The following is a 26,742-nucleotide window of genomic DNA, read 5'->3' on the forward strand; positions in this document are numbered from 1 at the left end:
CAGTGCTATGAATCATGTTACACGGAAACATGCAAAAAAGGAAACTTGGCTTAACCTGCTACTCAAAGAAAGACACCTAGATACAAGAAGGGTTCTTCAGAAATAAGCTATAATAAATTATGTAAACATAGTTCTGGTTTTAGTGTGTTCCAGGCATTCTAAATCTACCATATTTCATGTTTCAATTTCTGATAGCTGGGCAAATTCAAGACGTTGCTGCTTTCCATATTTTCTTACTGATTTGCCATGACAAAGTACAAGTCTTGTGCAAATAGGAAAATTTTGATGCTAGCTTCTAAACTCAGTGTGATAAAGAATGCATATTTTAACAAGAACCATGAGCATTTTTTTCAATCTGTAATAAAGATTCTGCCATTGCCACTGAGGCTCATATGTTACTAGATTGCAAGGAAAGGAAACAAGAAGAACCAACTATATTTTGTTCTAGCATTGATGAGGAAAAAATAAAATATAATGCACAATTCTGGTGTCAGGCAGTGGTATCATACTTTGAGGGGCACTGCAGCTATATGCTGTGATTTCAAGCCAACCACTGAGCTCATAAATGTCACATTCAAGGTCCATCCTGGGTTAATCATATGTGGGGGATCCACTCCCTAGTTTTCCCATTAAGAGTGAAACAAGGTTAAGCTTTAGTAAAACTAAGCAGGAAGAAAAGGTGTTTTATATTTGCCATGATCACATCATTAATGAGTAGGAAGCATAAAAATATACCCCCATAAACGGGAAGCAAGGAGGGGAAAGCAAAACAAATTTTTGTTCTATAGCATCAACATTATACACAAACCTGATCCATTGATACATGCTTGCCATGGTAATCAAGCCGTATTGGAACTTCTGATGTAAAGCGAAATTCTCTGGGACATACAAAAAAATATTATAATGAGAAACATGAAAAGGAAATAAAATTATCCTTCTGAAAAGAAACTCATGGTTTCCCATTCTTCTGGAATAGGATGTCATACCCTTTTCCGTAAACCATAAATCCTTTAGTTACTAAGTTAGTACTTCAGAATAAATGTACAAAATAAAGTGACAAATTCAGCTTTTCTTGATTTATTCACATCTATTTCAGGTTAGCATTTGTAATAAACTTAAAAGTCTTGCAAATGTGCTACTAATCCTTCAAGTGAGTATCTTTGTGTTAAAAAAAGACAAACAAACAAGCAAATACCCACAAAATTATGGTTCTGTAGGCAAAATTTAGTTCTGCAAGTGGAACTTAATAAAAAATTCTGTTGGTAATATGTGTGACGAAATAGAACCACAGCCATGCTATTACAATTTAACTCTGCACTGCTTACCACAGCACACATCTACTGTTAGAGTCACTTATGATCTGAATGCACATGAGAAAACTTCTGCATAAGCAGCTACAATTTTCAGAGTCACTTCCCATTCAGGGCTACATTAGAGTTTCTCTTGTGATATTTTCATTTCAAACTTCTATTCCATTATATCCTCTTCCTTTATATACGCTCATCTCTGATTATATTAGATAATTTATAGTTAGACATAAGAGTACAAACACTACTCTTTTTATGCCTTTGTAAAACTCCTCATTACAGGTTCTGTATGGGGCAGAGATTTAATTTTTATTTCCTTGTGCACAGTAGTGTGCAAAAGTTAATAAAAATTATTGGTGACTTTCCAGTGATAGAAATATATTTGCTTTCTACAAGCAGCCAATAAACAAAGACAAAAATGCACCTTACCCAAAGGTCTAAATAGTTTAGCACCCCACTTTCTTAAAACATTCAGCTATGTGTCACTGGAGATTTTGTAGCAGAAGTTTACCTGAAAAATACTGGCTGATCGCTGTAGGATGTAGTTTCTTGTGAGAAATTATCATCATCTCCATTAACCACATCCATAGAATCAATGCTGCCATTTTCATTTCCTTCCTTGTGTGATGCAAAAGAAATGACTGGACTTGGTTCCTTAAGGCTGCTGACATGCCTGGGCAAACTACAAGTAACTTCAGCACCAGGAGACTTTTTAACTAAGAAAAGAAGTTATACACAGTAAAGTGACTCATTTTTCACAGTGATTACAGAGAGATTATATTTACACAATTACTGCATCCTTAGTAAGCTCTAATGCTTATTAGTAGGACTACTAGTAGGGCAATACTTAGATTCTCTTAGTTTTTGATAGAAGTTATTACATGCAGCTGAAATTGAGGTTAGTGGATCTGCATAAATAATGTCTCTGGTTCTAATGGCAGTACTGCAGAGTGCTTCATCACCTATGCATTTCAGCATGACATCCTGACAGAAATAGGTAAAGTATAGAAGCTAAGAAATATCCAAATACAGTTAATAGTGGAAATATGCTTTTCAATATATACTGCTTTTGCATCAGATGATGTAATTGATAAGAAGTACTGCTTCAACTGCATATATACATTATTTAAAACCCCTTGCATAAAATATTATGTTTGTCTAATAGCTTGAAGTTCAGAGAACTTCAAGAATTCAATTTTATAAATAAGCAGCACAATGTATTAGTTTTATCTAATAATAACTCCCAATAGCATATACATGGTCCACCATTTTTCCAGAAGCTTTTATTAAATATGCTCAAATTTTAGTTAAACCTTAAAATTCCAGGTGTTGAAGACCTTTGTTCATATTTCTAAAATAAAAAGCCTAAATACCTAAGGCTTTTGAGTTCTAAAAAATCAGTCATTAATGTTAGTGCTCAAACCCCAACACAGGTTTTTATACACACAAGAGTCACATGTGAATTTATGGACATTTACACAAATTAAAGGACAAAGAAGTAGCACTTTCATGTTAGATTTCTTTTAGAAATATACCTTCAGGATCTGGAGTAACTAAGAGTTCTACTTCTGTAGAAAGGCTAGTGAAAAAATCCTTCAGGAAAAACAAGGCATCCTAAAGGCAAAAAGTAAAATACAATCAGGTTAAAATAAATACAAAGACCTAATTCTCTAAAAACATTACCTACTATTCCAGATCTATTTCTGCACAGATATGAAAAAAAGCTTTTTTTTGCTCCTTTAACATATGCATAAACCACATAGAAATCTAGGACATAGACCAGGAACACTGTCTTAGCTATATAACAGGATTTCATGATCTATCTACCACTGTCTTAAAAATTCAGGGTTGTTTTCATAATTCCTACTCTCATTTTGGAGACTGTTCCAGAACACAGGTGTTTTAATGGCTATAAACTTTTCTCTGATTCGCAGTAGAAGGAATTTAAATATAGTTTATATTCTTCTCTAGTACTGTCAAAGTCAATGAGATCATTACAAATCAGAGCTAAGCACTGCCTCATTAAAAGTCATTAATATCTACAGTATTAATGTCTTAATAGTGTCATAAAGCTATTACATGCCAGCTTCTTTTTCAGACAGATGCATCACAATGGTGCCTTATTCATCCTATCATTGATGACAACTGGTCTTTCTCTTCCATTTTTACTTCCAGCTGCTAAGAATGAGAGCTTAAGTAGTAATAACAAGTATTTCTAATGACTGCACAGAGCCCTGTGCTTTCCAAAAAAGCTGCTTTATAGAAGTTATAAAGGTGACTTTTGTTTATGGTAAAAACATAGGACTTTTAAAAGTAACCAAGTGGGAATATATTTCCTCCCTAGATGGCAGTATTTCCAGGCCATTTTTTATTAGATGAAATTATTGCAAAGTAGACAGAGCTCAATTTTGCTAAGAGTGAAATGAAAACCTGGTCTCTAAAGTGTGTTGAAAAGGTATGGAAATCCTGATTATGCTCCTAAAAAACCCAAATGCCACTCTGAAGGTGACAAATTAAGGAAGAAATGCCTCAGCAAAGACTAATAACTGCATTTCATATTTTGCCAGCAGAAACACATATAGCTCTTATGGATTTAGAAAAAGTCTGAATGTTTCTTGAATATATCAAAACTACTTTGCACAAAGACCTGCTAAAGAAAGTAAAGCAATTTCTGCTCTTCCTGCCACTGCAGTTGATAGCAAGACAAAGCCTTCAGGTTTATAGAAGCATTTCTCGAGTGTCAAGTGCCCTTGACCAAGATGTTGTGAACCACTTCTGGATTAACGATTAACCTTTTTCAATTAAAAACAATGAAGTCACTTCATGAACAAACAAAACCAGATCATTCAAGAGTAAGCAGTTATTTTTAAAAGCTGTGATCCCAAACCCTTTGAGATTACTGGAAGTTTCAGGAGGAAAACTTACTGAGAAAACGGTTTTGCCTAAAGATATTCTTAGTTTTTAAATTTAAAAAATCTAGTCTTTGTAACAGCAGGAGCAGAAGGCAAGTTCTAGCATGGATATAAATGAAACAACAGAGATCCAAGGATTAAATAAAAAAGGTATCACACTAAGAAAATGTAAAACATAAAATATGTATGATGGCTAAAAGTATCTAGTTAAAAGACCTCAACTACTATTCAGTAAAAAATATCTTTTATTTTTTGCACTGGCACAACCAACCTGGTCAATATTGAGGCGAAGTGGCATTAGCGAAACACGTAAACAACATTCCTGTGGGGATCTGCCAGACTCTGGACGGACATGTAATGCTTTAACTGTTAACTGAAAAAAGCCAGCAAGATAAATAAAAGCACTAACATTCACAATTATTAAATCTCAGAACACCAGCTGGGAAAAATAGTCACTGCAAAAATCCCTGCACTAGGATAATTCCACTTAGCAATTACAGTACTGAATAAAAACTTACCCTGAATGTTATAGAAAAAATAAAGTTAAAAGAAACCCACCGAAAAATTATTAAATCCTTTATAGAACCAGTTAGACTGCTGTATACCATAAAAATACAAATCTGCATGTGTAGTGAAAAGTCTCATCACCGATAGAAGCAGACATTTGCTCAAAACCAAATTATGAAAGCTACCAAAGTAGTCCTGCACATCTATTTTTTTAAGTAACAATCTCAAATCTATTAATACCTGGCATACTGACATTCAAGCTGACTTTTGAATTAGTCTTAATATCCACAAAGAGTCAAGCAAATAACTATTAACAAATTATACTACTTCAGTGTTCCACAACTCTTGTTTCTGCTTCTGCAAGATTAGGAAGTGCACATAGCCCATACAATGATAATTCAACCACTGTAATTGTAAGAAATTAACATTTCATAGCTATACCATGTTTGAATGTGCTTTTCTGGGCATCTCCTTACTGCAGTAGAGATAGAGAAATTTATTCATTTGTGATGTAGCTAAGCGATCTCTGATCTCCAGGTCTTGAACAATAAAAACTTGTCGTGACACTGGCTGCTCCAACAGACAGGATTCACCTTCTGCACCACCTGGAGGATACACCTCATGCTGAAATTTCACCTTTTAAAAAAGAAAGAAAACCAGCATAATCATTTTCATTGAAAAACACAATTTAACAGATCAGTTCTTCAAAAAATAAACAAAAATCAGGGAACTATACCATATATAAGAACTTTTAAAGCTGTCTACTATTTTAAATTTACAGAAATACTATTAAGATTTCTGAACATTATTCAGGTTTTTACATATCCAGCAGTAGAAATCTTCCAATTTCTAGCACCTGCTGCTCCTGAAATGCCAGAACGCGGCTGAATGCACACAGCGAGCGCGACAGCGGCCCCTGCCGGCCCCGCGCTGAGCTCCGGGGCAACCCGGCTCGGGACACCTTTCATTCTCCTCCATTTCTTCAAGCATTGCTATTCAGCCCTGTACAAAGTTAGGAGTCCAAGCAGGGGAAAAAAACCTTTATACTGCTTCAGTGCTAACACCAACTCTCATTAAATATCTGCAAACTGAGAGATGGCTATAATTGTACATAGGAAGTTTTCCAGGTGGAATATTAAATGCTTCCCTTTTTCCTCTTTTTTATTGCAATGTCTTTTTTTTTTTTCCCTAGAAAAGGCTACCTTACGTATCACATTATTTCTGGCAAGCTTAAAGTGCTAATGGGATGAATTTTAAGTTTTAGAAATGCACATAGACTATAAAAACGATTTTTATGTAGTGCCTTTTATGTTTATGGAAACATTTTAAAACACTATTTTTAAAAGATTCTGTTATTGATCCATTTAACATGAAATATGTTTAACTGCTTGCCAATATTATTCACGGCACCAGAAAAAAGCATCTAGTTCCTACGTTAGAACTAAGCATAGCCTTAAAAACAGCAATAAGGGTGCTAAATATATTAGGGGAAACATAGAAACAATACTCTGAATTGAATAGAAACAATACAATATAACTAGATGTTATTTCATATTCAGTTATCAAACTGATACACTGAATATTCTGAATAGATCTATGTCTTGCTTATTTTGTTAAAACAATTTTATAATAAGCATACATATTCACAATGGAACTGAAGAGAGAAAAACAGAAGAGCACTTGCAAAGCTTGGTTACAATAAAAAGCTTTTAAGAATATTCTAATGGATGTCCTCCATCTTTAGAAACAAGCTAAAGATGTTTCTTCATCTTGTAAAGAAACAAGCAAGTAAATATTATGCTAATACTAACAGTTTTTGTTGAACAAAGATATGTAGATATATTGATAGAAATAGTACTGAACTCTAATGGAAAGAGGTAGCCAAAGGAGTATAACATGTAAAGATCCACACACAGTCATGGCTGAAGCTGTTTCTGTTACTCACCTTGCTTAATTGTATTTCCATTAGGAAGTCTGGGTTTCTTCCTCTTCCTCCACATGCTGTATTCCGTCCATGCCTTGTTGGTGTATGAGAAGGAGAACTATGGGGACTTCTGGGGAAATAAAAAAGAAAAATACACTTTTGCAGATTAAGGTTCTCACTGTTAATCTAAAACTAAATGCACTAGATGTAACTTCTTAGCATTTTAATTATATTTTTAAAAAATTTAAATTATGTTACTGTTAACCAAATTTCTTCTTGTTCAAGTAATACACACCAAAGCAGAATGCCAGGTGCATGTATCCCACGAAATAAAACACTTCTTTAATTTTGGCTGTAATAATTTTATTCTCTAGCTCACACGACATCCTGTAAATTTGACTCTTATGGTCTTTAAGTCCTGATCTCTTTAGAAAAATCCGACTACTGATATTACCCTAAAATAAAATCCATCCCTCCATTCCCCTCCAAAAATCGGCAAAATCAAACCCAGCTTGTCCAGGCTAAGACACAGGAAAAATACAATCTGATGTGTTGAGGTAAAGTGAGAAAGAATCTAGATGATCTTTAAGATCCCTTCCAACCCAAACCATTCTGTGACTGACTCCTTGTGAGAAGGGAGTCAAGAAACAAGCAAGGGAGACTTGAGGTTGAACATTAATATTACTCCAAATCAAAAGAATATACAGTATTTCTAAATCTTCCAATCCACATAATTAAATCGAACACTTACATGAAACTCTTAGCTGGAGAAGTTGGTGGTGCAGTTCCAAAATCTCTTCCACCATAAAGATGCCAAATAAGAGATATTTCCTTTACAACATAGCGTACCAGAGGAACAGGAAAATGAAGGGGAGCTTTGCTTGTATCCGTTTTTTTTACAGGTTGACTGAAATGATTTTCCTTTATCACAATTGCATCATCAACCATTATTTTTATAACTGGCTCTTCCTCTTTTTCCTAATTAAAAAAAAAAAAAGCATATCGCATTGAGAAGGTAAAACCTGCTTTCTTTATTGTCTAATTCCTTCTGATGAAAAAGAAGTTTTCTCTACTGTCTTCTAAAGCTTATATAACACATAATCAGTTTAGAAATGTTTCTTATAAAGTACAGACAAAAGCATATGAAAGAAAAGTAGAAGCTATGAAGTAGTTAAAAACAGCAATAAAAAAAACCAAACCAAAACATAACTTCCCCATCCAAACTATAAAAGAAGTACTAGTTGAAAGCCAACAGAAAACCATAGAAGAGCCCAGGCTACCCTATGCACTTTTGGAAACAAACAAGTTCAACTATAACTGGGAAAATGCAACTTCTAATCAGGAAGATTAGAAGACCCAGGAACTGCTTCTGTATATTAAGAAGAATACCTACAGACAACATACAGAGGACAGACATTGGTGTAAAATGACACACAAGCTTTTCTCTGAGGTTTGGCAAGAATCTTAGGTCCTTAGAAACACTGAGAGTTTAGATTAAGAGAGAAATTAATAAAAGATTAGGCAACATGCAAAGCTGCTGTTATGATAAATGCTGGTTTTGGCTTAACACTTTTTTTCTTAATTATGCCATTATTCTAAGTCGATATAATAATGATTAAACATGACTAAAATGCAGGAAAACTGCCAATACAATCTGACATTCATCAGATAAGAACCATTACATAGTGCTGAGATATAGAAAGATCATACTATTTGAAAATACTTGTGCTCATTCTTAACAGTAACAATGCATTAATTCCTTTCAAACATAAAAGAATCACTAAGCAATCACAGAAATCTGTATCTTATTTGTCCAGGTTTTACATAGGCTTTTCCCTAATTCAGTTTCTATACGGATTTTTTTAGTAATTTTCAAAGGATCTTACAGCAACAGCAACTTTAGGAGCAAAAAGAATGCAGAAATCATCACTTTCTGCCGGAACATCTCCCATGGCCTCGCTTAACAGGTGATGAGTGAACGAAGCATAAGTGGGACTTGGCTCTTGTGAGGCATTTCCACTTTCATCTGGAAACAGGAAGAGATCTGAGCAAGATGGTTCCTGAGTTTGAGATTTGTCATCCAAAACTCCTGGGAGTTAAAGGAGGGTGAAGAAAAAACATGTTTCAGTGTAAAAATCCTTACAAAATATGAAAATTATGTAAACTAATGTTTGTTACTTCAATTCTATCAAGGAAATCTGCTTATTTTATTTTGAATCAATTCCTACTATAACTAATACACAATTCTCAGGTTTTTCATCCTGGTAGTAAGACCACAGCACCAAAAACTTTCAGTACTACAGTGACTGCTCAGCTTTCACCACAGAAAAGAAGACCAGACAGCATGGAAATAGTAATGGAATAGAAATCCACTTGCACTACAAAATCCTTAACAAATTTAAAGTTGAATTACACTCCAGTCATGATACAGAAGCCACACTCCTGTGATAGAACAAAATAGTTAATTTTATCTGCTAACTGAAAAAAACTTTCCTAGCTAAAACTTTCCTGTCTTCCTGTGACTTGGAACTGTACCATCTTCCTGGACCTCTGTCATACACAGAAGAGTGGTCTTTGATTCCTCCACTCCTACAGAATCTGGGATCTTGACAGAGTCCCAGAGACAGATTTCTTCCCTACTGCTTTCAGCACCTCAGTAATGGGCATTTGACTAGAATCTCAAAGTACTTCCACATTACTACTATTAAAAGCAAGAATCTGTTCCACAGCTTGAAGACATCCTAAGTACCTGCTTCCATTCTTATTGCAGCATCTCTACATATACAAAATTTTCAATCCCACTTGCTTTCCAGAAAAGTTCTACTTTATATGTAGTTAGGCCTTCAGAGGATTCTCACCATTAGACTCTTGCTTCACGGCAGAAGCAGTCTGTTGAGTCTCAATTTCTTCCATTGCATCGCTCATCAAATCCCGTAAAATCTGCTGCTCTGATTCAGCAAGGCCTGGTCCGTGGGAAGATGGTTGGCTAAAGGTCTCTACCTGTGGGAGAGGAACTATACATAGTCACATCTCAAAAACAACAAATGTCAAAAAAGATTTTGCTAGAACAGCTTGATTCACAGTTCTAAAACTGTGAGAAAAAACATCTTAACTTGTTAAATAGTCAAGTGATCTGAAACACCAAGCTGGATGATTCATAAAGTAGGTTAGAACATTATGGTTCCGGGTATTTAAATCATCAGAGTACCTGGACAGCATATATATGTCCTGGAATTTTCTTCTTTAGGTAAGAATAAAGTACAAGAGGTAAAGCAAGATGTAAAGAGCATAATGTCTTAAAATATTTAGCAACCAAAGCAGAAAAAAAAATATCATTTAAACTCTGAAATATGTTTTATATTAGATATAATTTGTTATTTTCTTTGCAAAAAATCTCATTATTGGTAAATAGAACAGGGATTAAAATTAAAATATATTACCAAGAAGCAGAAAGTTAAGTTGCTATCATTTTGCCATTCTATACCTTCATTTTTGGCTTGCTAACTCCACGTTTAACCTCTGTCTTAGCAGGTGGATGCAAATCACCGTAACTTGCAATATACTGTATGAGATTCATTAGTGCAGCACACGAATCAGAGCAGGTACGAATATGGATTACATCACTGGAACAGTGCAGCTCAAAACGTGGTTTAGTCTAGACAGGAACAATGAAAACACAAGAATAAACTTCACATTATCCTAAAGTTCCATAAAAAGGGCATATATATAGTTGTTTTTAAATTCTTTTGCTTAATTGGTCAAAAAAGGAGTCAAAAAATACAAGTAAACTGAAAAACCTTCTTTGATTTTAGGTATAATAAAGTAATTTTCAAATCACAATCTCTCATAAAGATTTTAAATTTTGTTTGTGGTTAAATACTCACTCTTTCTCCCTCAGAATCTGATTTTACTGCTGTAATGGTTAGTTCCAGCAGTCCCATATCCATAACACGAACATAATCTGAAATATGATAATTTTAAAAATTACTAAGAAAATAAAAAACCTTATGTACCTATAGTTGTACCTATAGTTATGAAACCATTAAAACCAGCATGAGCTGTAAAGGAATCAAAACCTTCTATATCTCTGCATTTCCTTCTTTTATGAGGATTACTTTCAGAGTTCAAGTTCCAGCTACTCAAATCAAGAACTTGAATCTTTTCAGTCCAATGTATCACTCCCACTACCACCATCTGTGTGCAGTGTAATCTTTTGAGATATTTATCTTCATCCCATCTGTGCGAGTTAGAGAAACCAAGGCACACAGAAGCTGAATGACTAAACATTCTATCAGTTTTTTTAACTGAAGTGAGAGAGAACACATGTTCATATTGTACTAATCTTTCAGTGCCATGAATAACTTATTTGTCCTCTTTTGTTGTTTAAACAAAACAAGCATTCCACCTTTACTGTGCCCCCTATTAGAGATCTCTTACCTAAGCTAATTACACGTTTGTGGGCACAAAGTTTTGTTATTTCTCCAACTCATTTGTTAATATTGATTCAAGTTCCTCAGTCCATAAAGCTTCTTACTATTTCAATGAGAGCAACCCAGCTGGTATGATTCTTTTCAGAACCTACAACTCTGTGCCACATAGCACTTTTCAAGTTCAACAATTTAGAATATGTATCTCACGAGATCTCTTTTCTAAGGAAATTTCTTTCTGTGAAAATCCAGATTTTAAATATATGCTTTTTCAAATACCCATTATTAAACCGTAACAAGATACTAGAGGAATTGCTAGATGCTTCTCTGACATACTACTGGATCCACAAATCTAAACCAGAGCACTCAGATTTTTATCAGCATTGCACTATTCTCTCATACTAGACTTGCTACTCCTCATCTTCTCAGTTCTCTTTTTCAATAACCTTTATATATGCTGAATATGCCTATAATTTTGTTTCCTTAGGCTCTGCAATTGATTAGTCACATTTAAACCATCTTACCTCTATGGAGGTTCACCATAACAGTGTTGCACTTGTCAGACAAATGCAAAGCAGCTTCATCTAAAATTATCCTAAGAGACAAAACCAAGATGAAATAAAAATGCTAGAGAAATGCCGTGCAATTAGTAAGTCAAAAGAAATTAGTATATAAAAAAATATTTTAAAACACAAACATATCTAGCATATCTTAAATTCAAACAATTCACTTTAACCTTTCATAATTTTCAAATCTATTGGCAATTAACCCACTGTAAGATATTTTCACCATTGTAAATTACATACTTCTTACATTTCAATTTATATATTTGATTCTTCCTAGAATAGAAAATAATACCTTAATCCTTAACACTTCTTTCTATTTTTGTCTTTTTGTCTTTTTCTCTTCTTAATAAAGTTACAGAACATTTGTTTCAAAGGTCACTTAAAAGCTTTTAACAATAAAAACAATCAACTTCGTAGATATTTCACAAAAGAAGACGTAAAACAGAATGAACTGAAGTTGCAAGAAAATTATTAGACGTTACGTTAGGTATTTTCATTAGTTATTAAGTATTCAACTAATGAATACATTGTCTCCTAGTAACAAATTATAAGAAATCTTAAGGTCCTATCTTACTAATTCATCAAATAGACATAACTTCATTTCAGGACATTGCAGAATTGCTTGTTGGTAAAGGAAGCAATTCAACTAAAAAGTATAAACAAACAAGATTATTTATCCTAATAAAATAGAAGGATTACATGTGAGCAAAGTCTATTTCAAAAGATGGAAATCAGTGTGATCATTTACACAAAATGAATGATTCTGAGGTTAAAAAAATAGACAGGCACTACAAGTTTTACAGGAGCTTACATGATTCACAATCATTTAAATCATACCTGAGAGTAGAAGAGGATTTATCTACTGAAACACTGCTGGAGATGCTGAAAGTTTCAACGGTAAGTAGAGATCTGACTGGTAAAAACAAGGGCCTAATAATAAATAGGAAAAACAAATTAGTGCTCTGTACCTATTTGGATGTTCACTTAAAGCCTTATACGTTACCTAACTCCATCTTCCCAGACCTAGGCAAGTCATATCCTACTATAAATTCCTTCCAGTTAAGGGATCTCTGTTAAGTACTTTTTCCAAAAAATGTCTAAATAAGTATTATTTATAGTAAGCAAACTCGAACATTCCTGAAGAGTGAGTATATAGCTGCAGTGTCAAGTGACACACTTGCATTTTACTTACCTGTAATCAAGAGCACAACTCCACAGATGTACATGAAAAGTTGTAATTGTAGCTGGAGGGTTATATCCCAGAACAGGCTCATCAGAAATATTCAAAAAATATAAAATCTAAAAATCACAAAGATATTAATAGTTCAGTATCTGTTAACAAACAACTACACATCACAAAAGGGAACAAATGAAAATCTGTAACAGGTATGACAATAAAATATTAGATTAGTAGAAGGAAAAGGTGTGAACAGCCTCAGATATTTAAAGATGCTTACTCAATATCTTTATAGAAAGAAGTATGGAATGCAAACAACACCAAAAAAAACCCCATAAAAACTGCAGCTTCAAAGGTATGGAAAAGACTCATCCACATATTCTCAAGTGGCTCCTTGTAACAAAGCTTCACCATGCACTTTTAAAACCCTGCCCAAATACAGTCTTATTCATCCCTCTTTGTAGCTGTTATTAATGTTTGCATTTTCCTTGCTCTCTCTTTGAAAAGTTAACTTTTCTTGTAACATTCTACATTGTTCAAGTTATCTGCAAGTCTTTCCTGAAGAGTGGGTGTGGGAAATACACTCAGAACCGTGTGCACATTCTTTGTATAAATAGCTTTTTCACATACTACCACATAAAACTAGCTACTCTCCTCCTCTATAAGATCTGTCATAGTTCCCTCTCAAATATGTTGCACTAAAGAAGTTCTTAAAATATTACAAGCCTGGAGCATACCATCACTACTAGTCTTTTAATTTTTTCTTCTAACTACCTCTTGGGACAATTTTTTATTTGATCCCTCCGCCTCCAAAAAAGATTGCCTATGATGGAATGTTGGGAATGTTACTTGAGAAAAATTTCATAGAGCAAAGAAGCAACATGGTGTAAAGCAGGCTACATAAATCCATGGGAATATTATACTGAGGAGAAAACAACGGCACAGAAGGGTCCAAAGCCCTAAGTTCAGCTCCATTAGTTATACAGTAACAATGCATGTAAAAATCAGTATATTATACAGATGGAGAATAAACAGGAGAGTGTCAAGGGTTACTATCTGTAACCCAGTATGGGACAAGTACATGCAAGGACTCTGCTCCTGTGCTAATGGCATGTCTTGCCTCGTGCACACACACAGATCAAGGGCTCCAGACCTATCTGCTGTGCTCTACTTCTGCATCCACACCTATGACTACAACCCTCCTCATCAGAAGTGTTTGTGTAAACTGCTACTCACTGCCTCCCCAAAGTTCTCCAGTACTGCTATTCCAGCAATATAAATCAGGAAATGTACAACTGAGAAATGAGATTTGAGGGATAAAGTGAGTAGAAAGGAAAAATACAGAAATGCTTTCAGTATTGCAAATAACCCATTTACTTGTTTTGAGAGTATTTTTAACTTAAGCATTATTTACGTACTTGAATGGTATTGCACTACTGAGATTTTTCATCTGAATTTTAAACAAAACCCAAACCCCATCAGAATGAAATAAGTCCCCCACCAAGAGCCTCCCTGACATGCTATGGGCAGAAAGTTAGGATGATGAGAGGAACAGTACCAAGTGAATAGACAAGAAATCATTTAAAAGTAAGATTATCATCTGTCAATGGTCTCAAAGAGAAACAGGAAAGAAAGAATAACACTTTCAAGAGCAAAGCATGATAATACGGCACAGTCTAGCATCAAGATTTTCAATCAAGATTTAGTTTCATAATTAAGGCAATGAGACTAAAACTGAAGATGTAGTCAAGAAAACGATAGCAACCTGACCTGTTCATGCCAGCTTAAACCTGAAGGCAGCACGCGGTGCTGAAGGGTGGCTCCTCGTAGTCCAACTGCAACCAGAAATTCCTGCACAACAAAGTTGCATGACTTGGCTTACGTGAAACACATGTAACTGTTTCACATCTAGATTATGAAACAGTGTCATCCTTCCGCTCCTAAAAATCTTCTGGTGTCTAGAAAAAGCCTGCTTCCTAATACAGAAACCCTGAAAAAACCAGTATCATACTTTTTGCAACAGGATAGTGTAGAACTGGCAGCTTTATGGGGGTAAGAAGGAAGGCTGCCTGTACATTCACTCTGGGATTCAGCAAAAATTACTAGGAGTATCAACCCAAAGTAGTTCACATGTGAAACAACTGAACCCCCACAATATTTTGCTGGTCTTCTTTACATAACTCAACCAACCTGTTTGTCACCACTATGTCAGCTAAGAGGTCATCTTTCAGCCACACTAATGAATGCTATTGTCATTCACCAGTCTCATTCCAAACAGGTAAGCAAAGGCTGCCTATTAGATGACACTGCTAGTTAACTGCAGTGTAACTCTGTATTTGCTCTTGCCAGTTTTGACACCAGAGAAGCCCAACAAAAACGGTGAACTGTTCGAAAAATGCATTCAATAAAGAAATAGCATGATCAGCAAAGTGAAGCATTTGAAGAACTAGTAAACTAAACTGCTGTTTAAATTTTATAATCCACCCAAAAGATTCTAATATAAAATTATAGTTTGAAAATGAACATCTTAGAACTATATGGTTTCTTCATCTATAACCCTTCTAACTCCATGTCCAGATGCTTCCATATAAACTAACTCAACTTGTAAAAGTACAAATAACACAAACCTTTGTATTGCTCTCTATTTTATCCGATTGGATTTTGACTGCAACAGTCAGCATACTTGGACTATCCACTCCCACACCATCTGAGGTGGTCCTACTAAGACCTTCTTCTTCAGAAAAACAAATAGTAGGCTCTAACCAATGGGGACGTATTGTGCTGGGCAATCGTACTTCAGAGGAAGGGACAACTCCATCTACCAAGCCTGCAAAGAGATTTTGGAATGAATTACCAAAACTGTTACTGAAGTGTTAAGGAAAATCCTTTTTATGCTTAATGCCTATGAAATTATTTTAATTACCAAAGTTAGTCAGGCACAACCATGAACCGTGAAGGGAAGTTTATGGGTAATCCAATATTTAAAACCACAGTTCTAGCTATAATCTTCAATGTGGCTATTAGGGATTGAGTTTTTATTTGCCCAACAAAATAGCAAAGTTGAAATAAAGGTCAGAAATCTCCTACAGGTTACATGGAGGAACATTGTGGCCTCTTCATTTTATGAGACAGTGCCAGACTAATGTCTAAACACACAATAACTAAGCCTTGCATGAAACATGAGTACCACTGATGCATTTGAAGAGAAAACCTTAAAAGGTGTAGCTACATGGGGATTACCAGACAGAGACAAACCACACAGTCAAAATTCTTCACCTGTAGACTACAACTAGCTACGCAGGAAAAATACAGCAGCCACTGGTAACCTGTAGTTTTTTCAATTAAACAATCAAAAACATGCAGGAAGAGTGTATTTTCTTAGTAAAGAATAGACTGTACAGCTAATTTGCTAGAGGATCACAAGATCTCTAAAGACCAGCAGTTGCCTGTGAAGTTGGAGCTGAACTGTAAGTACAGCTATACTGAAGCTGCATTACTGTAGCATTTAGAAACATTAGCCATAAATTGTATTCATTGTGTAAAATGATGCACTAGGAGAGAAAAGAAAAAAAAATACAGCCTTTTCCCTAAAAAGATTCAAGATTAGTTAATTTCAAATTTAGTCCCAAAGCCACCTCAGTCCCATCCCTACCTTGATGATATAAATTGAGGCTGCTAGAATGGAGACAAACATAGTGTCTGTCTTCAAAGCCTTCATATTTAGTGACACTGAAAAGGGAACCACTGTTGAACTCAAACCAAAATTCACCGTATTTTCCTTCTAGTGTATTTCCATCATCCTGCTGAAGGAAGAACAGAAATGATAAAATTATTGTTTGCTGACAGTTTGCTGCATTTAGGCAGTCTAACACAACACTTGCTACCAATACATGCTTTCCTGCTTGCATTTCAGTTATTCTCATGCAAAGCAAACATAATTTGCAAAACATTATGTTACATTACTGCCCAGTTATAATAGTACAAAAATTACAGAATTAGTGTTAAAAACACTACCTCCCTTCCAGGTAAGTACATATAGCACAAAGGGGATCCATGGTCAAAACAACAAAAACTTGTTCCAGCCCCAGTGCCTCACCTTTACATCTGTGAATATTGACACTAATCCATGTGTCACATTTAGCAGCACAGACAGAAAGCTCTGAGAGTTCTTATTCTGTGAGTCAAGCTTTTTCCTTCTGCGTGAACGATAGTTTGGATCAACAGTGGAATAATACTGAAGTGTTTCTTCCTCAGATCCACTTTCATCATCTAATAGATAAAATGAAGAACAACTCATTCTCTAACTAGTACACGTATTATGCCAATAACTCACTGTTTCTCCATTGGTAATGCAATTCAATTTCACACTTATTTTACCCAATTAAACAGTAATCTACCTATTTTTTTTATTCTTCGTTGATGTTTTCCCATAAGTTTACAAAATCTTTCCACTAACACCTTAATCACTTCAGCCAATTATGCTTCCATAGTGCTATCGTTCTAGATGATTTACGAAATGTATTACCATAATGAACTGCAGATTTAAATTGACTAAAGCTGTCTTTGCTGAAAGTGTTGATGAGCTGGCTGGCCACAGATAGTCCAACACCGTAAGAAAGGTTTTCAAATGTTTCTACAGGAGATGGAGCTGTGGGTTCCCACAACAATAAATCATTGCTGATCCTAGGAAGAAATACATTATCATTACACAAAATATATGACTATATTCCCATTTTGTTTGTATTGCCAGTCAAACTAATTCCTTTGCAGACTTTATATTACATATTCCAAATTCCAGAACAAATAGAGAAAATAAAGTTCACGAGCACAAGAAACAATAACATATTCATGAGTAAAAGCAATAAAAAATAGAAGTAACTTTTATTCTGTAATTACGGTATGCACATATCAAAGTCTAATGCGATAGTGACACAAAAGCCTCTATAAGTAGGTATCTATTAGCTCAGCAGGTTGGAGAGGGAGTTGAGATTGATCACATCAAGTTTCAACTAAGTTGCAGTAAACATTCATTCTTTTGATTTCAAGTGAGTGTGTCTGTCAGGGTAAAGACACATGTGACATTCAGTACAGAAGTATTGCAACAGCATTTTCAATGGAAGGTTCTGCTTTGTCACTCTGGAAATGAAAATACTTGAAGTAAAGTAGTATCTGTCAGAGACTAAAATAGATCAGCATCTCCCTTGCATATTGCATAGCACAGTAACAATCTAGTAGTATTTTTTTGTTTCAGACAGCAAACTAACAGAATCGTGAACACCCATTTGTAAATTGGGCTCACTTTCTCTACATTTTTATAAACTTTTGTCAGCCCTACAAAACTGGATTAGAGGTATTTTTCTGACTGCCTTGCAAGCTCTACATTTTTTGATGGAAAGAATAAAATTGAGCACAAGTTTTTGAAGTATAATAATCTATTTAAAGAAGAAATCAGAAAGATTAGAGCAAAATGAAACATTGCAGAAAGATCTGAACAAAGTATTAACTAAGAGCCAAAGACTATTTAGCTTCACCCTTTGTTCACAAAATCTGCCAAACACTTTTTAGCAGACAGCTGCCATGGCACTAATCAGATGCACGACACAATGGTGCCGTATTAACCTGGAAAAATATTTATATAGCACTTTGTGTTTTTAAATAAACTATACAAATAAGTTCCTGCTATACCTGCTTAGACAATTGCTTTTATCAAAAGTGACACAGAACTGAGAGTACAGGTCATGATAACCAAGCAAAACAATTATACTTGCCTGTTGTAAAGTTTTTCATAAAAGTTTTTGCTCGGTAGTGTTAAGTGAATGTTTGGTAACATGAGTTCCAGTACATAATGAGAATTGCTAATTGTTTTATCCTGAAACTCAGTCATTTCAACTACATCTCCCGGCATCACCATCTGAAAGAAAAAAAAAAATTCTTAAGTTAAAAAAACCACAACAAAACAAAAAAAAAACCACGACAAAAACCCTAATGCAAAACCAAAAGTGGAAGCCAGAAGCTGCAAGTAAAGCAGTGAGAAGGTATTAATTCTTTCTATCATAAGCACAAAGCAATAATAAAATTTCACAGTACCTCTTCATTTTCAAACATGACCCTACGAGAAGAAAATGGAGAAGGTTCTGGTCTTCTAAGATCACAGACATCCTTCAAAGAATGAGAGCCTCCTTCTTCTTCCTCTTGAAAGTTATTATCACCTTCTTCCTCCTCAGCTGCTATCCTTTCCAGAATAGAGTGCACAGCCAGAGGGTTTATTTTCAATACAATCCTGACATTGGAGAAGTTATGCAGAATAAGCCATTAGAGATGCTTATAATGTTTATATTTTTGCTCTGTCACATGTCCACTAATTCTACTGGCTTGCCATTAAATACACATAGACTAGCTCAAAAGTTCAGGGACATTTTTATTAGATAATAACATATTTTATTATCCAAAGCAATACAACTAAGAAAAAAATCTAACTTATACACACAAAAGGACACGGAAAAGGTACCACGTGGTGAAAGAAAATGTTAAATGCCTGCTTTTTTCAACTCCATCAGGTGACCATATAGGACCAAAGAAAAACCTAGCATTCCCCCAAAATAAAGCTTGTTTCACTAGACCATTAACAGCTATTAGAAATGCTCTACTGCATAGTGTAGCTTCTTACATGTAAGCACTGTTATAGAAAAATTTATTTGTGCCATTATAGAAGAAAAAATGTCCATATAAACTTGCTGTCAGAAAGCCACCGAATTTTGTGGCAAAAAAATGTACATAGCAAATGCTGTAGCAAATCTAAAATTGCCTCTTTAAACATCTTATATGCTTCAGCTGCCAGATCCTTCTCTTCAATAAGTCTGAAGTACTGTATTACATGTGATATAAGCTGCAATAATTCAGTCACCATATAATTACTTTTACTATTCTTAATGGCTTATATTATTTTGAGGCAAAATTCAACTAGAATGGGTTGATTGGCATTCAGCCATGAATGCAGGAGGAAAGGTAAAGTTAAAAAATGGAGAAAAGTCTCAAGTCTCTAATCATTTACCTATCTTTCAATGAAATTTACTGAAGTCCATGCAGAAGTCACTATACATTAAAAACCATACTGCATTATTATAAATGTCGAACTTCCAGGTTTTTTTATAAATTCTTGGGGTCTTTTAAATAGTTACATGCTCTTTCTTTGCAAAGTATTTTCAATCATTTACCACACAGATTAAAATTAGAAAAACAACAGTGCTTCATAAAAATTTAATCAATCCACATTAAAAACACTAAAATTTATTTTACCGAGGCCAGTCAAAATTGTCTGATGATGATGTTATCTCTCCATCTGTGCCACCTGACACCTGAAAAAATTTTACTGGTGTTTCTGCATTTTCTTCAAATGAACCTGAACAGAAAGAGAGTTTTTGGAAATTAACAGATGAATAACAACTGCTAATTTCAGGTTAGTCACTCCTCAGGTTAGAATCTAACAAGACTAACTAGTCAGTGCTACTTATACAAATGTTGTCATATCTTCTTCCAAAAAATTAACTTTCAGAAACAAAAATTATTTCACATTATTTTCTAGCTAGCAGTATTTAGAAAATCAGATGCTTCTAATGCATAGCTATTTGCATTTACATTTATAGCATTTCCTGTATTTTGTCACAGCCTTGATTAAGTACACAAAATAAGACAGCAGAGAAGATTGCAAATATAAACCAGTCTCATGGATTTATTAATTTAAAGATATTAGAGGAATGAAATTATTGAAGTTTTTCAATGATTGATTCCCTAAATAACTATCTCTGCATCACAGCACTCTAAGGGTTGAAAAGGACCTCTGGATATTATCTAGCCCAATCCCTCTGCCAAGGCAGGGTCACCTAGAGCAGGTTACACAGGAACACATTCAAGTTGGGTTCTGAATGTCTCTAGAGACTCCATGATCTCCCTAGGCACCTGTCCCAGTGCTTTGCCACCCTCAACATATAGAAGTTCTTCCTCACGTTAACGTGAAACTTCTTCTGTTTCAGTTTATGGCCATTGCTTCTCGTCCTGTCTCTAGGCAGCACTGAAGAGAGTCTGACACCATCCTCTTAGCACCTGTCCTTAAGATATTTATACATTTATGAGATCCCCTCTGAGTCTTCTCCAGATGGAACAGGCCAGCTCCTGCAGCCTCTCATCATATGAAAGATGCTCCAGACCCCTCATTATCTTTGTGGCCTCCACTGGACCCTCTCCAAAAACTCCTTGTCTTTCTTGTACTAAGGAGCCCAGAACAGGACACACAGCCTCTCCTCCTATTAGTACTGTTTGGACTTATGTTGATATTTAGTACAGAACACAAAACTACAGTAGAGATATCACATCTACTCCAAAATTCAGGTGGAAAGACATTCCCCTGGGTTACTCCATATGAGACGACCTTTCTCTCAATTATACAGTATCTAGGAAAATAAAAAAGGACTTTTGAATATAATATGAACATTCTTACCAGTTAGCTCTTTAAAGGTGAGCTCTAATTTAACTTGTTCTGGAGTTGACCCTCCTATAAATTCAGTTTTAAATTCTATATCTGTAAATTCAAGATGAAGAATCTCCTTCTGAAGTGATTTCTTAAACCATGGTCCTCTTTCCTGATCTGACCGTAGATCAGGTATTGGGAAGCGAACAGAGAGATTTAAGGCTGGGGCAGTGACTTGAACCGAAACTCTACAGTTTGCAGGAGTATGTGAATCATCCAGAAAAACTTCAGTAAATGCTTTGTGCTAAAAAAAACCCAAAAAACAACAAAACACAAGCCAGAGTGAATAAAAAAAAATCTGAATTAGAGAAAATAGCATTAATAGTGACTATTTTTGTGGAAGCGACCATTGCAATTTTTTTCCTCTTAAATTAGATAGTGAGAGTACCGAACAATACTCGGCTGCAGTTAGGAAATACCGTGTCTCACACACTTGTTTAAAAACTGCTGTTGTTGAAAAAGTAGAAATTACTATCATATGTATTTATCCCTCTCGGGAAGCCAGGGGGTTCAGCTCATTACTTTCATGTCCTTCATATCCTCCTGTTTTTGCTGATCATTGAAAGGAATCAAACTTGCATGACAATTATATTTACAGAAATGATTGATGTCTTACGATTTTTTTAAATAAGGATTCTCTTCAATAGTTTTGAAAGCTGATTTTTCCATAATCAATAAATGTAGCAATAAAATTACATGGAGATTTTTGTTGCTGTGCAGAAAATCAGTTAATTGCATTAATCATTCCTCAAGTGTTTTAAGAAAAGTCATTAAGTTTAATGCTATTGTGACAACCAAAACCAAGGCAAATGAGCTTCAACTTGTTTCTGTTGGTCCCAGATCACTAGAATGCAATGCATATGCCTCCCATTCTCTCTGTCACCTTCCCCAAAAGCTGGTAATGCATAACAGAGGCAACTGGGCTGATTGTGGCAACTAAAGATTTCAACATAGAAGTGGAATTGTTAGCAACACTTCATATCAGCTGGTGGAGACCATGACGGGACAGATTAGGGATGAGAAATCAGTAAAGATTACTCTTTTTTTGCCCATTTCTCCTTGCTTCAAGAAGCTGAGAACTTAGGTGGTTTGTAAGCATCTACCACTGCCTTTCAGTCTGTTTTCAAGCATACAATCAACCAACCAACCAAAAAAAACCTCTCACACGAAAAAAAAAGAACCTCAGCCACCACAAATCAATCAGAAACAGCAATCAGGCTTATTGTCACCCTGACTTCTTCCTGGGAAAAAACTCAGCAAGTTTATTAATCAATTTCACTTTAAACTTACCAGACTTATATGCTTATTGTAAGAAGCATACATGTGAGATGCCATCATCTCCACTGTAGTTAGTTTCTGGGGTTGAAGTAAGGAATTTAATCTGTCTACAATACTAATATCCAGCTCACAAAACACTGGACTTAGCTTTATTTGTAACTCTGCTTTCTGTGGAACAGAACTGAGTCTCCCTTGACTACCCTGAAAAGACAAGAGAAAAAGCACTAAAATCTTCAACACGACACAGTGAAACAAATTATAATAAGTAGGAGTTAAGAACTCTGTTTTACAGTCAATTTCCTGTTCAAACGAACCAAATTAGAGAAAAGGTTATTGCACAGAAATTTTTAATCTCCCACCTTACCTGAGGTCCTCTATTATCTAAGTGCTTATAATGCAGCTGAAGGCATGGCATAGAATGAGAATCATTTCTTTCTTCAGAATGAAATGTCAGCAGCTTCAGAAAAAAAATAGTTAAAAATGCTTAATAAATAAGAAGGAAAGAGTTGCCACAGGAAAATACATTCGTAACATTTTACCTAGAACAGACAGTAACCCCACACTGAAGTCACTGAACAGAGCCCCAGCTCAACTGTTTACTCAATCCACATATTCAGCTACCTTATTGGATGTCTCTGACCATTAAAAGAGCTGGAAGAATAATCAACACCACAAGAAACCTTTACATTGCTCAACTCCATTGCTTAATTTTTGGATGCATTTACTCTAATGCCCAAACCATGTTAAGCGTATTTAAAAGTAATTACCAAAGTTTGGCTACTTGGTGCTATTCCTGTCAGCTATGTCAGAACTTGGGTTTACTATTTGAGCTCAGAATTAAAATACAAATTTCATCTTACAACTGTAACATATTTTAAAAACTAAGAAGTATCAAGAGACATTTAAATTACAACTATTTTAGAATCTAGCATTCTCAGTTACACAATTAACATTTCTTTTCTATGTAACTCCCTTTATTTTTAGCATACCTCTGTATAGTGAGGCTGCATTGAATGAGAGTCAGTAGAAAAAAGGCATTCCAGGAACTCCAGATCTCCAATGGATAAGTCAGTACTAAAACTTCGAGAGGCAGTCCTTTGTCTTTGCTCATAAGACACTTTGATGCCAGTACCTATAAACCTAGATTATTAAAATTATGAATTATTAAAAGTAGCATAAATCAATAACAATGATGAAAAGTCAAGACTTAAGTATGCAAAAAAGTATCACTATGATCCTTTTAAAATCATTAAACCACCAGAATTTCTCCAAATATATGAAAACATCTAATTAGAACAGATTTAGCAACAAATACAATGAAGGTCATGTTACATAATCAACAATGGTCAGCATAGAGAAATTTGTAAAGAACATTTTAGGCATCTAACCTGAGGCACAGTTCATATAAAGCTAACGTCCTTAGATAGATAATGAAGAAGTCAAACGTCTCACAAAGTCTAAATTACATACATAAGGTAAAAAATTGCATATACACCCTTAAATATTTTATTTCATACACTGTACTTGGATGGTAAAAATTTCTGCACAAAAAAACCTGTTGTCTGACTTTGATAATTGACTTACAGTTATCTTGTTCTCACTTAGGCTTTATCCCTACTGATATCATATCTTGCACTAAGTAAAATCCTAAGCTCCTTCAAGCAGTAATCACTATATTGGAATAACAATAGTTCTGTAAAACACAGCTATTTCTAAAGAAATAATTTACTTAATGATTCTTGACTCTCTAGGCATCTGTTGTAGAAACTGTACCTAATTTAGTTCATCTATTAAAAAGCTAGATGATTTTAATGTTTATTCTCCTTTCCTCCTCTGCTTTAATTTTTTTCTTTAAAAAGATGTCTTGGACAACAGATGTCAAAATTCAAGACTATTCTGAAATTAATAAAGAAGTCTAATGCAATTCAAATATCAAGTGACACAATTTCTATGGAAATAAACTTATTTTATTCAAATTTACTTAAAATATATTTTTGTTAATTATATTTATTAATAAGCAAAGTTATACCTAAGGTGATCATGAGAACAAGCTTCTGCAAATACTTCTCGGAAGGACAGAAAATCTTCTGTTGAAAACTTAACTGGCTCAATCTTTTCTATTCGGGCAAAGAAATCCCGAGCCATTGGTGTCAATGGGTTAAGGTTCAGTGAACTTTCAGGTGGGGGTAAAGGGTCAATATGAAGTACAGACACTGAGAAAGTTCCAACTGCCAGTCTAAAAAGTAGCTCAGGTCTGGATTCATCCACAGAAACAGATCTGGATGGAATAGCTGAAATACAAAATTAAGTTCACGTAATTTTTCAGCAATAACACATTTATAAAATCATCTTTTGATTTTAATTTCTTTTTACCAAGTTGCTGCATAACAATTCATTTTCATAATTATCTAGGGAGAACTATCTATCTGTTGTTACTTACATGTCCTTCTTAAGGAAGTCTGGTGAACCATATTGGCTGTTAGCGAAGAACCTCTTGGAGGCTGTAATTCTTGTTTGTTACGATCAAGAAAATCACCCCAAGTTGGTTGCAGCTAAAACAAAAAATATATATGACCTTAAATTTGTAAAGAGTTGTTAGACATTAGATCAAACATAAATAATTAGGTAAATGAACAAAAAACTCCAACATGCATAAACAATCAGCAGCATTCCATTCCATGGAGAATTAGTGCTCCACTTATCAATGCATGTATGCTTTACTTTGAGATATGCTTTTTAATTCCACAGATCTTTAAAGCTGAAGTTGCACTCCCAATGAGCACATATTTTCTAGTTCCACAAATACTCTCCATGGTTTTCAACATTAAGGTGCACAACTGTTGCACCTGTGTTCTGGCCTTCTGATGTTGATACATTCTTTTTACACTCTCTCACACCCTTTCTTCTAAAACAATTACTGTTTTGCATTCCTCTTTGGAGGAAGCGAGCATTGATTGACTTGTGATGGAACCAGTGAAGTCAAGAGGTCTCATCATCACTGTCCAATCCGTGCTCATTGTTGGGATTCCATAAATAGACATGTAATGTAAATAAAGAGGTCTTTGCTTTTCTCTCTGTGTGGTAGCGTCACAGCACCACACACAACAGATTTGGGAAAGACTGTGATAACAACAGCATACTTTTTGTATTGTTTGAGGGAAAACTTTATACAATTTCATACAACATTGCCTGTGTAGTCTATTTTCAAAGAAAACCAGGTGGTACACATGCAGTAATTAAAAAGTAAACAAATCAAAGTAACCTATATAAGCTTCAAGGCATTTGAAAACACATTTCCTAGCTTAGTAGCCAAATAAATGAGAATAAATCCAATACCATTTCCATAGCAGAAAAAGTAATACTATCAGCTCTAAACATTTCAATTGTTCTAGAATTTTGCAACAGTTCCTGACATTCTAAAGAATGCTGCAATTACGCAACAGTTTCAGACAGAAGTGTTAAGTTCTAAAAGATTCCAAATGCAGTTAATACTATACCACTGTAGTGCTCAGTGGAGATCCTGCTGGTGTAGTTGTGTATGTACTGGTTAAAGACAAGTCTAGATCCATGGTTGGAGGATCTCCAAGAGGTGGAAGTGAGGAAAGGCTGTGGGACATGTCCATTTCAGCCATTGAGAAGAAAACTTCTTCCTCTAGTAGAGAACCACAGATAGAAAAAAGTTATTTATTAATTAAAAAAACCTTTATTTCTAACAGAAATACACTCTTAAGTCCAGAAATCTAGCTGCTAGACAGAATAACCAGCTAAATACATAATTTTCAGAAGTTCCAATTTTTCTTGACATGAGACTAGTAGTGTCTATGGGGAGAGATTTAAATAAAAACAAAAAAGACAAAAATCCTCATGAATAATAAAACAGTTAAGTATCTCACTTTCATATTCAAATTGGTGTAATTTCTATAAATTGATACATTCTCCTTTTGACAAATCAAAGTATTTCACATTAAAAATAATTAGCAAAAAAGAACTCTCGATAAAAACAGATAAACACAACTATTATTCTAGATGCAATTTCCTCAACCACACATTTTAAAATGTCATGCTCTTGTGTTTTTAGCATGTTGCACATTAACATAAGCTGAACAGTTTTAAGAAAATA

The 26,742-nt window shown here is 34.7% G+C and overlaps 1 protein-coding gene across 3 annotated transcripts in view; it reads right to left on the reverse strand.

Annotated features, from left to right (window-relative positions):
• Nucleotides 1–26,742, reverse strand: part of ATG2B (autophagy related 2B) — a 45,018-nt gene that overhangs the window by 7,594 nt on the left and 10,682 nt on the right. Inside the window, exons 9-37 of one of the 3 annotated variants that reach the window (XM_014884482.2) lie at nt 26,120–26,274; nt 25,063–25,174; nt 24,652–24,913; nt 23,612–23,762; nt 22,987–23,079; nt 22,635–22,823; nt 21,315–21,588; nt 20,117–20,219; nt 18,908–19,100; nt 18,589–18,731; nt 17,346–17,503; nt 16,917–17,089; nt 16,473–16,620; nt 15,448–15,647; nt 14,591–14,671; nt 12,836–12,942; nt 12,481–12,573; nt 11,602–11,672; nt 10,535–10,611; nt 10,135–10,305; nt 9,509–9,650; nt 8,537–8,739; nt 7,402–7,628; nt 6,672–6,780; nt 5,168–5,362; nt 4,491–4,592; nt 2,843–2,921; nt 1,819–2,023; nt 809–878 (exon numbers count right to left, since the gene is read on the reverse strand). In XM_014884482.2, the coding sequence (XP_014739968.1) occupies nt 809–878; nt 1,819–2,023; nt 2,843–2,921; nt 4,491–4,592; nt 5,168–5,362; nt 6,672–6,780; nt 7,402–7,628; nt 8,537–8,739; nt 9,509–9,650; nt 10,135–10,305; nt 10,535–10,611; nt 11,602–11,672; nt 12,481–12,573; nt 12,836–12,942; nt 14,591–14,671; nt 15,448–15,647; nt 16,473–16,620; nt 16,917–17,089; nt 17,346–17,503; nt 18,589–18,731; nt 18,908–19,100; nt 20,117–20,219; nt 21,315–21,588; nt 22,635–22,823; nt 22,987–23,079; nt 23,612–23,762; nt 24,652–24,913; nt 25,063–25,174; nt 26,120–26,274 (4,286 nt within the window). Of the gene's footprint in view, nt 1–808; nt 879–1,818; nt 2,024–2,842; nt 2,922–4,490; nt 4,593–5,167; nt 5,363–6,671; nt 6,781–7,401; nt 7,629–8,536; nt 8,740–9,508; nt 9,651–10,134; nt 10,306–10,534; nt 10,612–11,601; nt 11,673–12,480; nt 12,574–12,835; nt 12,943–14,590; nt 14,672–15,447; nt 15,648–16,472; nt 16,624–16,916; nt 17,090–17,345; nt 17,504–18,588; nt 18,732–18,907; nt 19,101–20,116; nt 20,220–21,314; nt 21,589–22,634; nt 22,824–22,986; nt 23,080–23,611; nt 23,763–24,651; nt 24,914–25,062; nt 25,175–26,119; nt 26,275–26,742 lie in introns of all 3 variants that reach the window. The other 2 variants (XM_014884481.2, XM_014884480.2) reach the window with 2 other exon arrangements.

This window comes from Sturnus vulgaris, chromosome 6 (genome assembly GCF_052056855.1).
Source record: "Sturnus vulgaris isolate bStuVul1 chromosome 6, bStuVul1.hap1, whole genome shotgun sequence".
NCBI lineage: Eukaryota > Metazoa > Chordata > Aves > Passeriformes > Sturnidae > Sturnus > Sturnus vulgaris.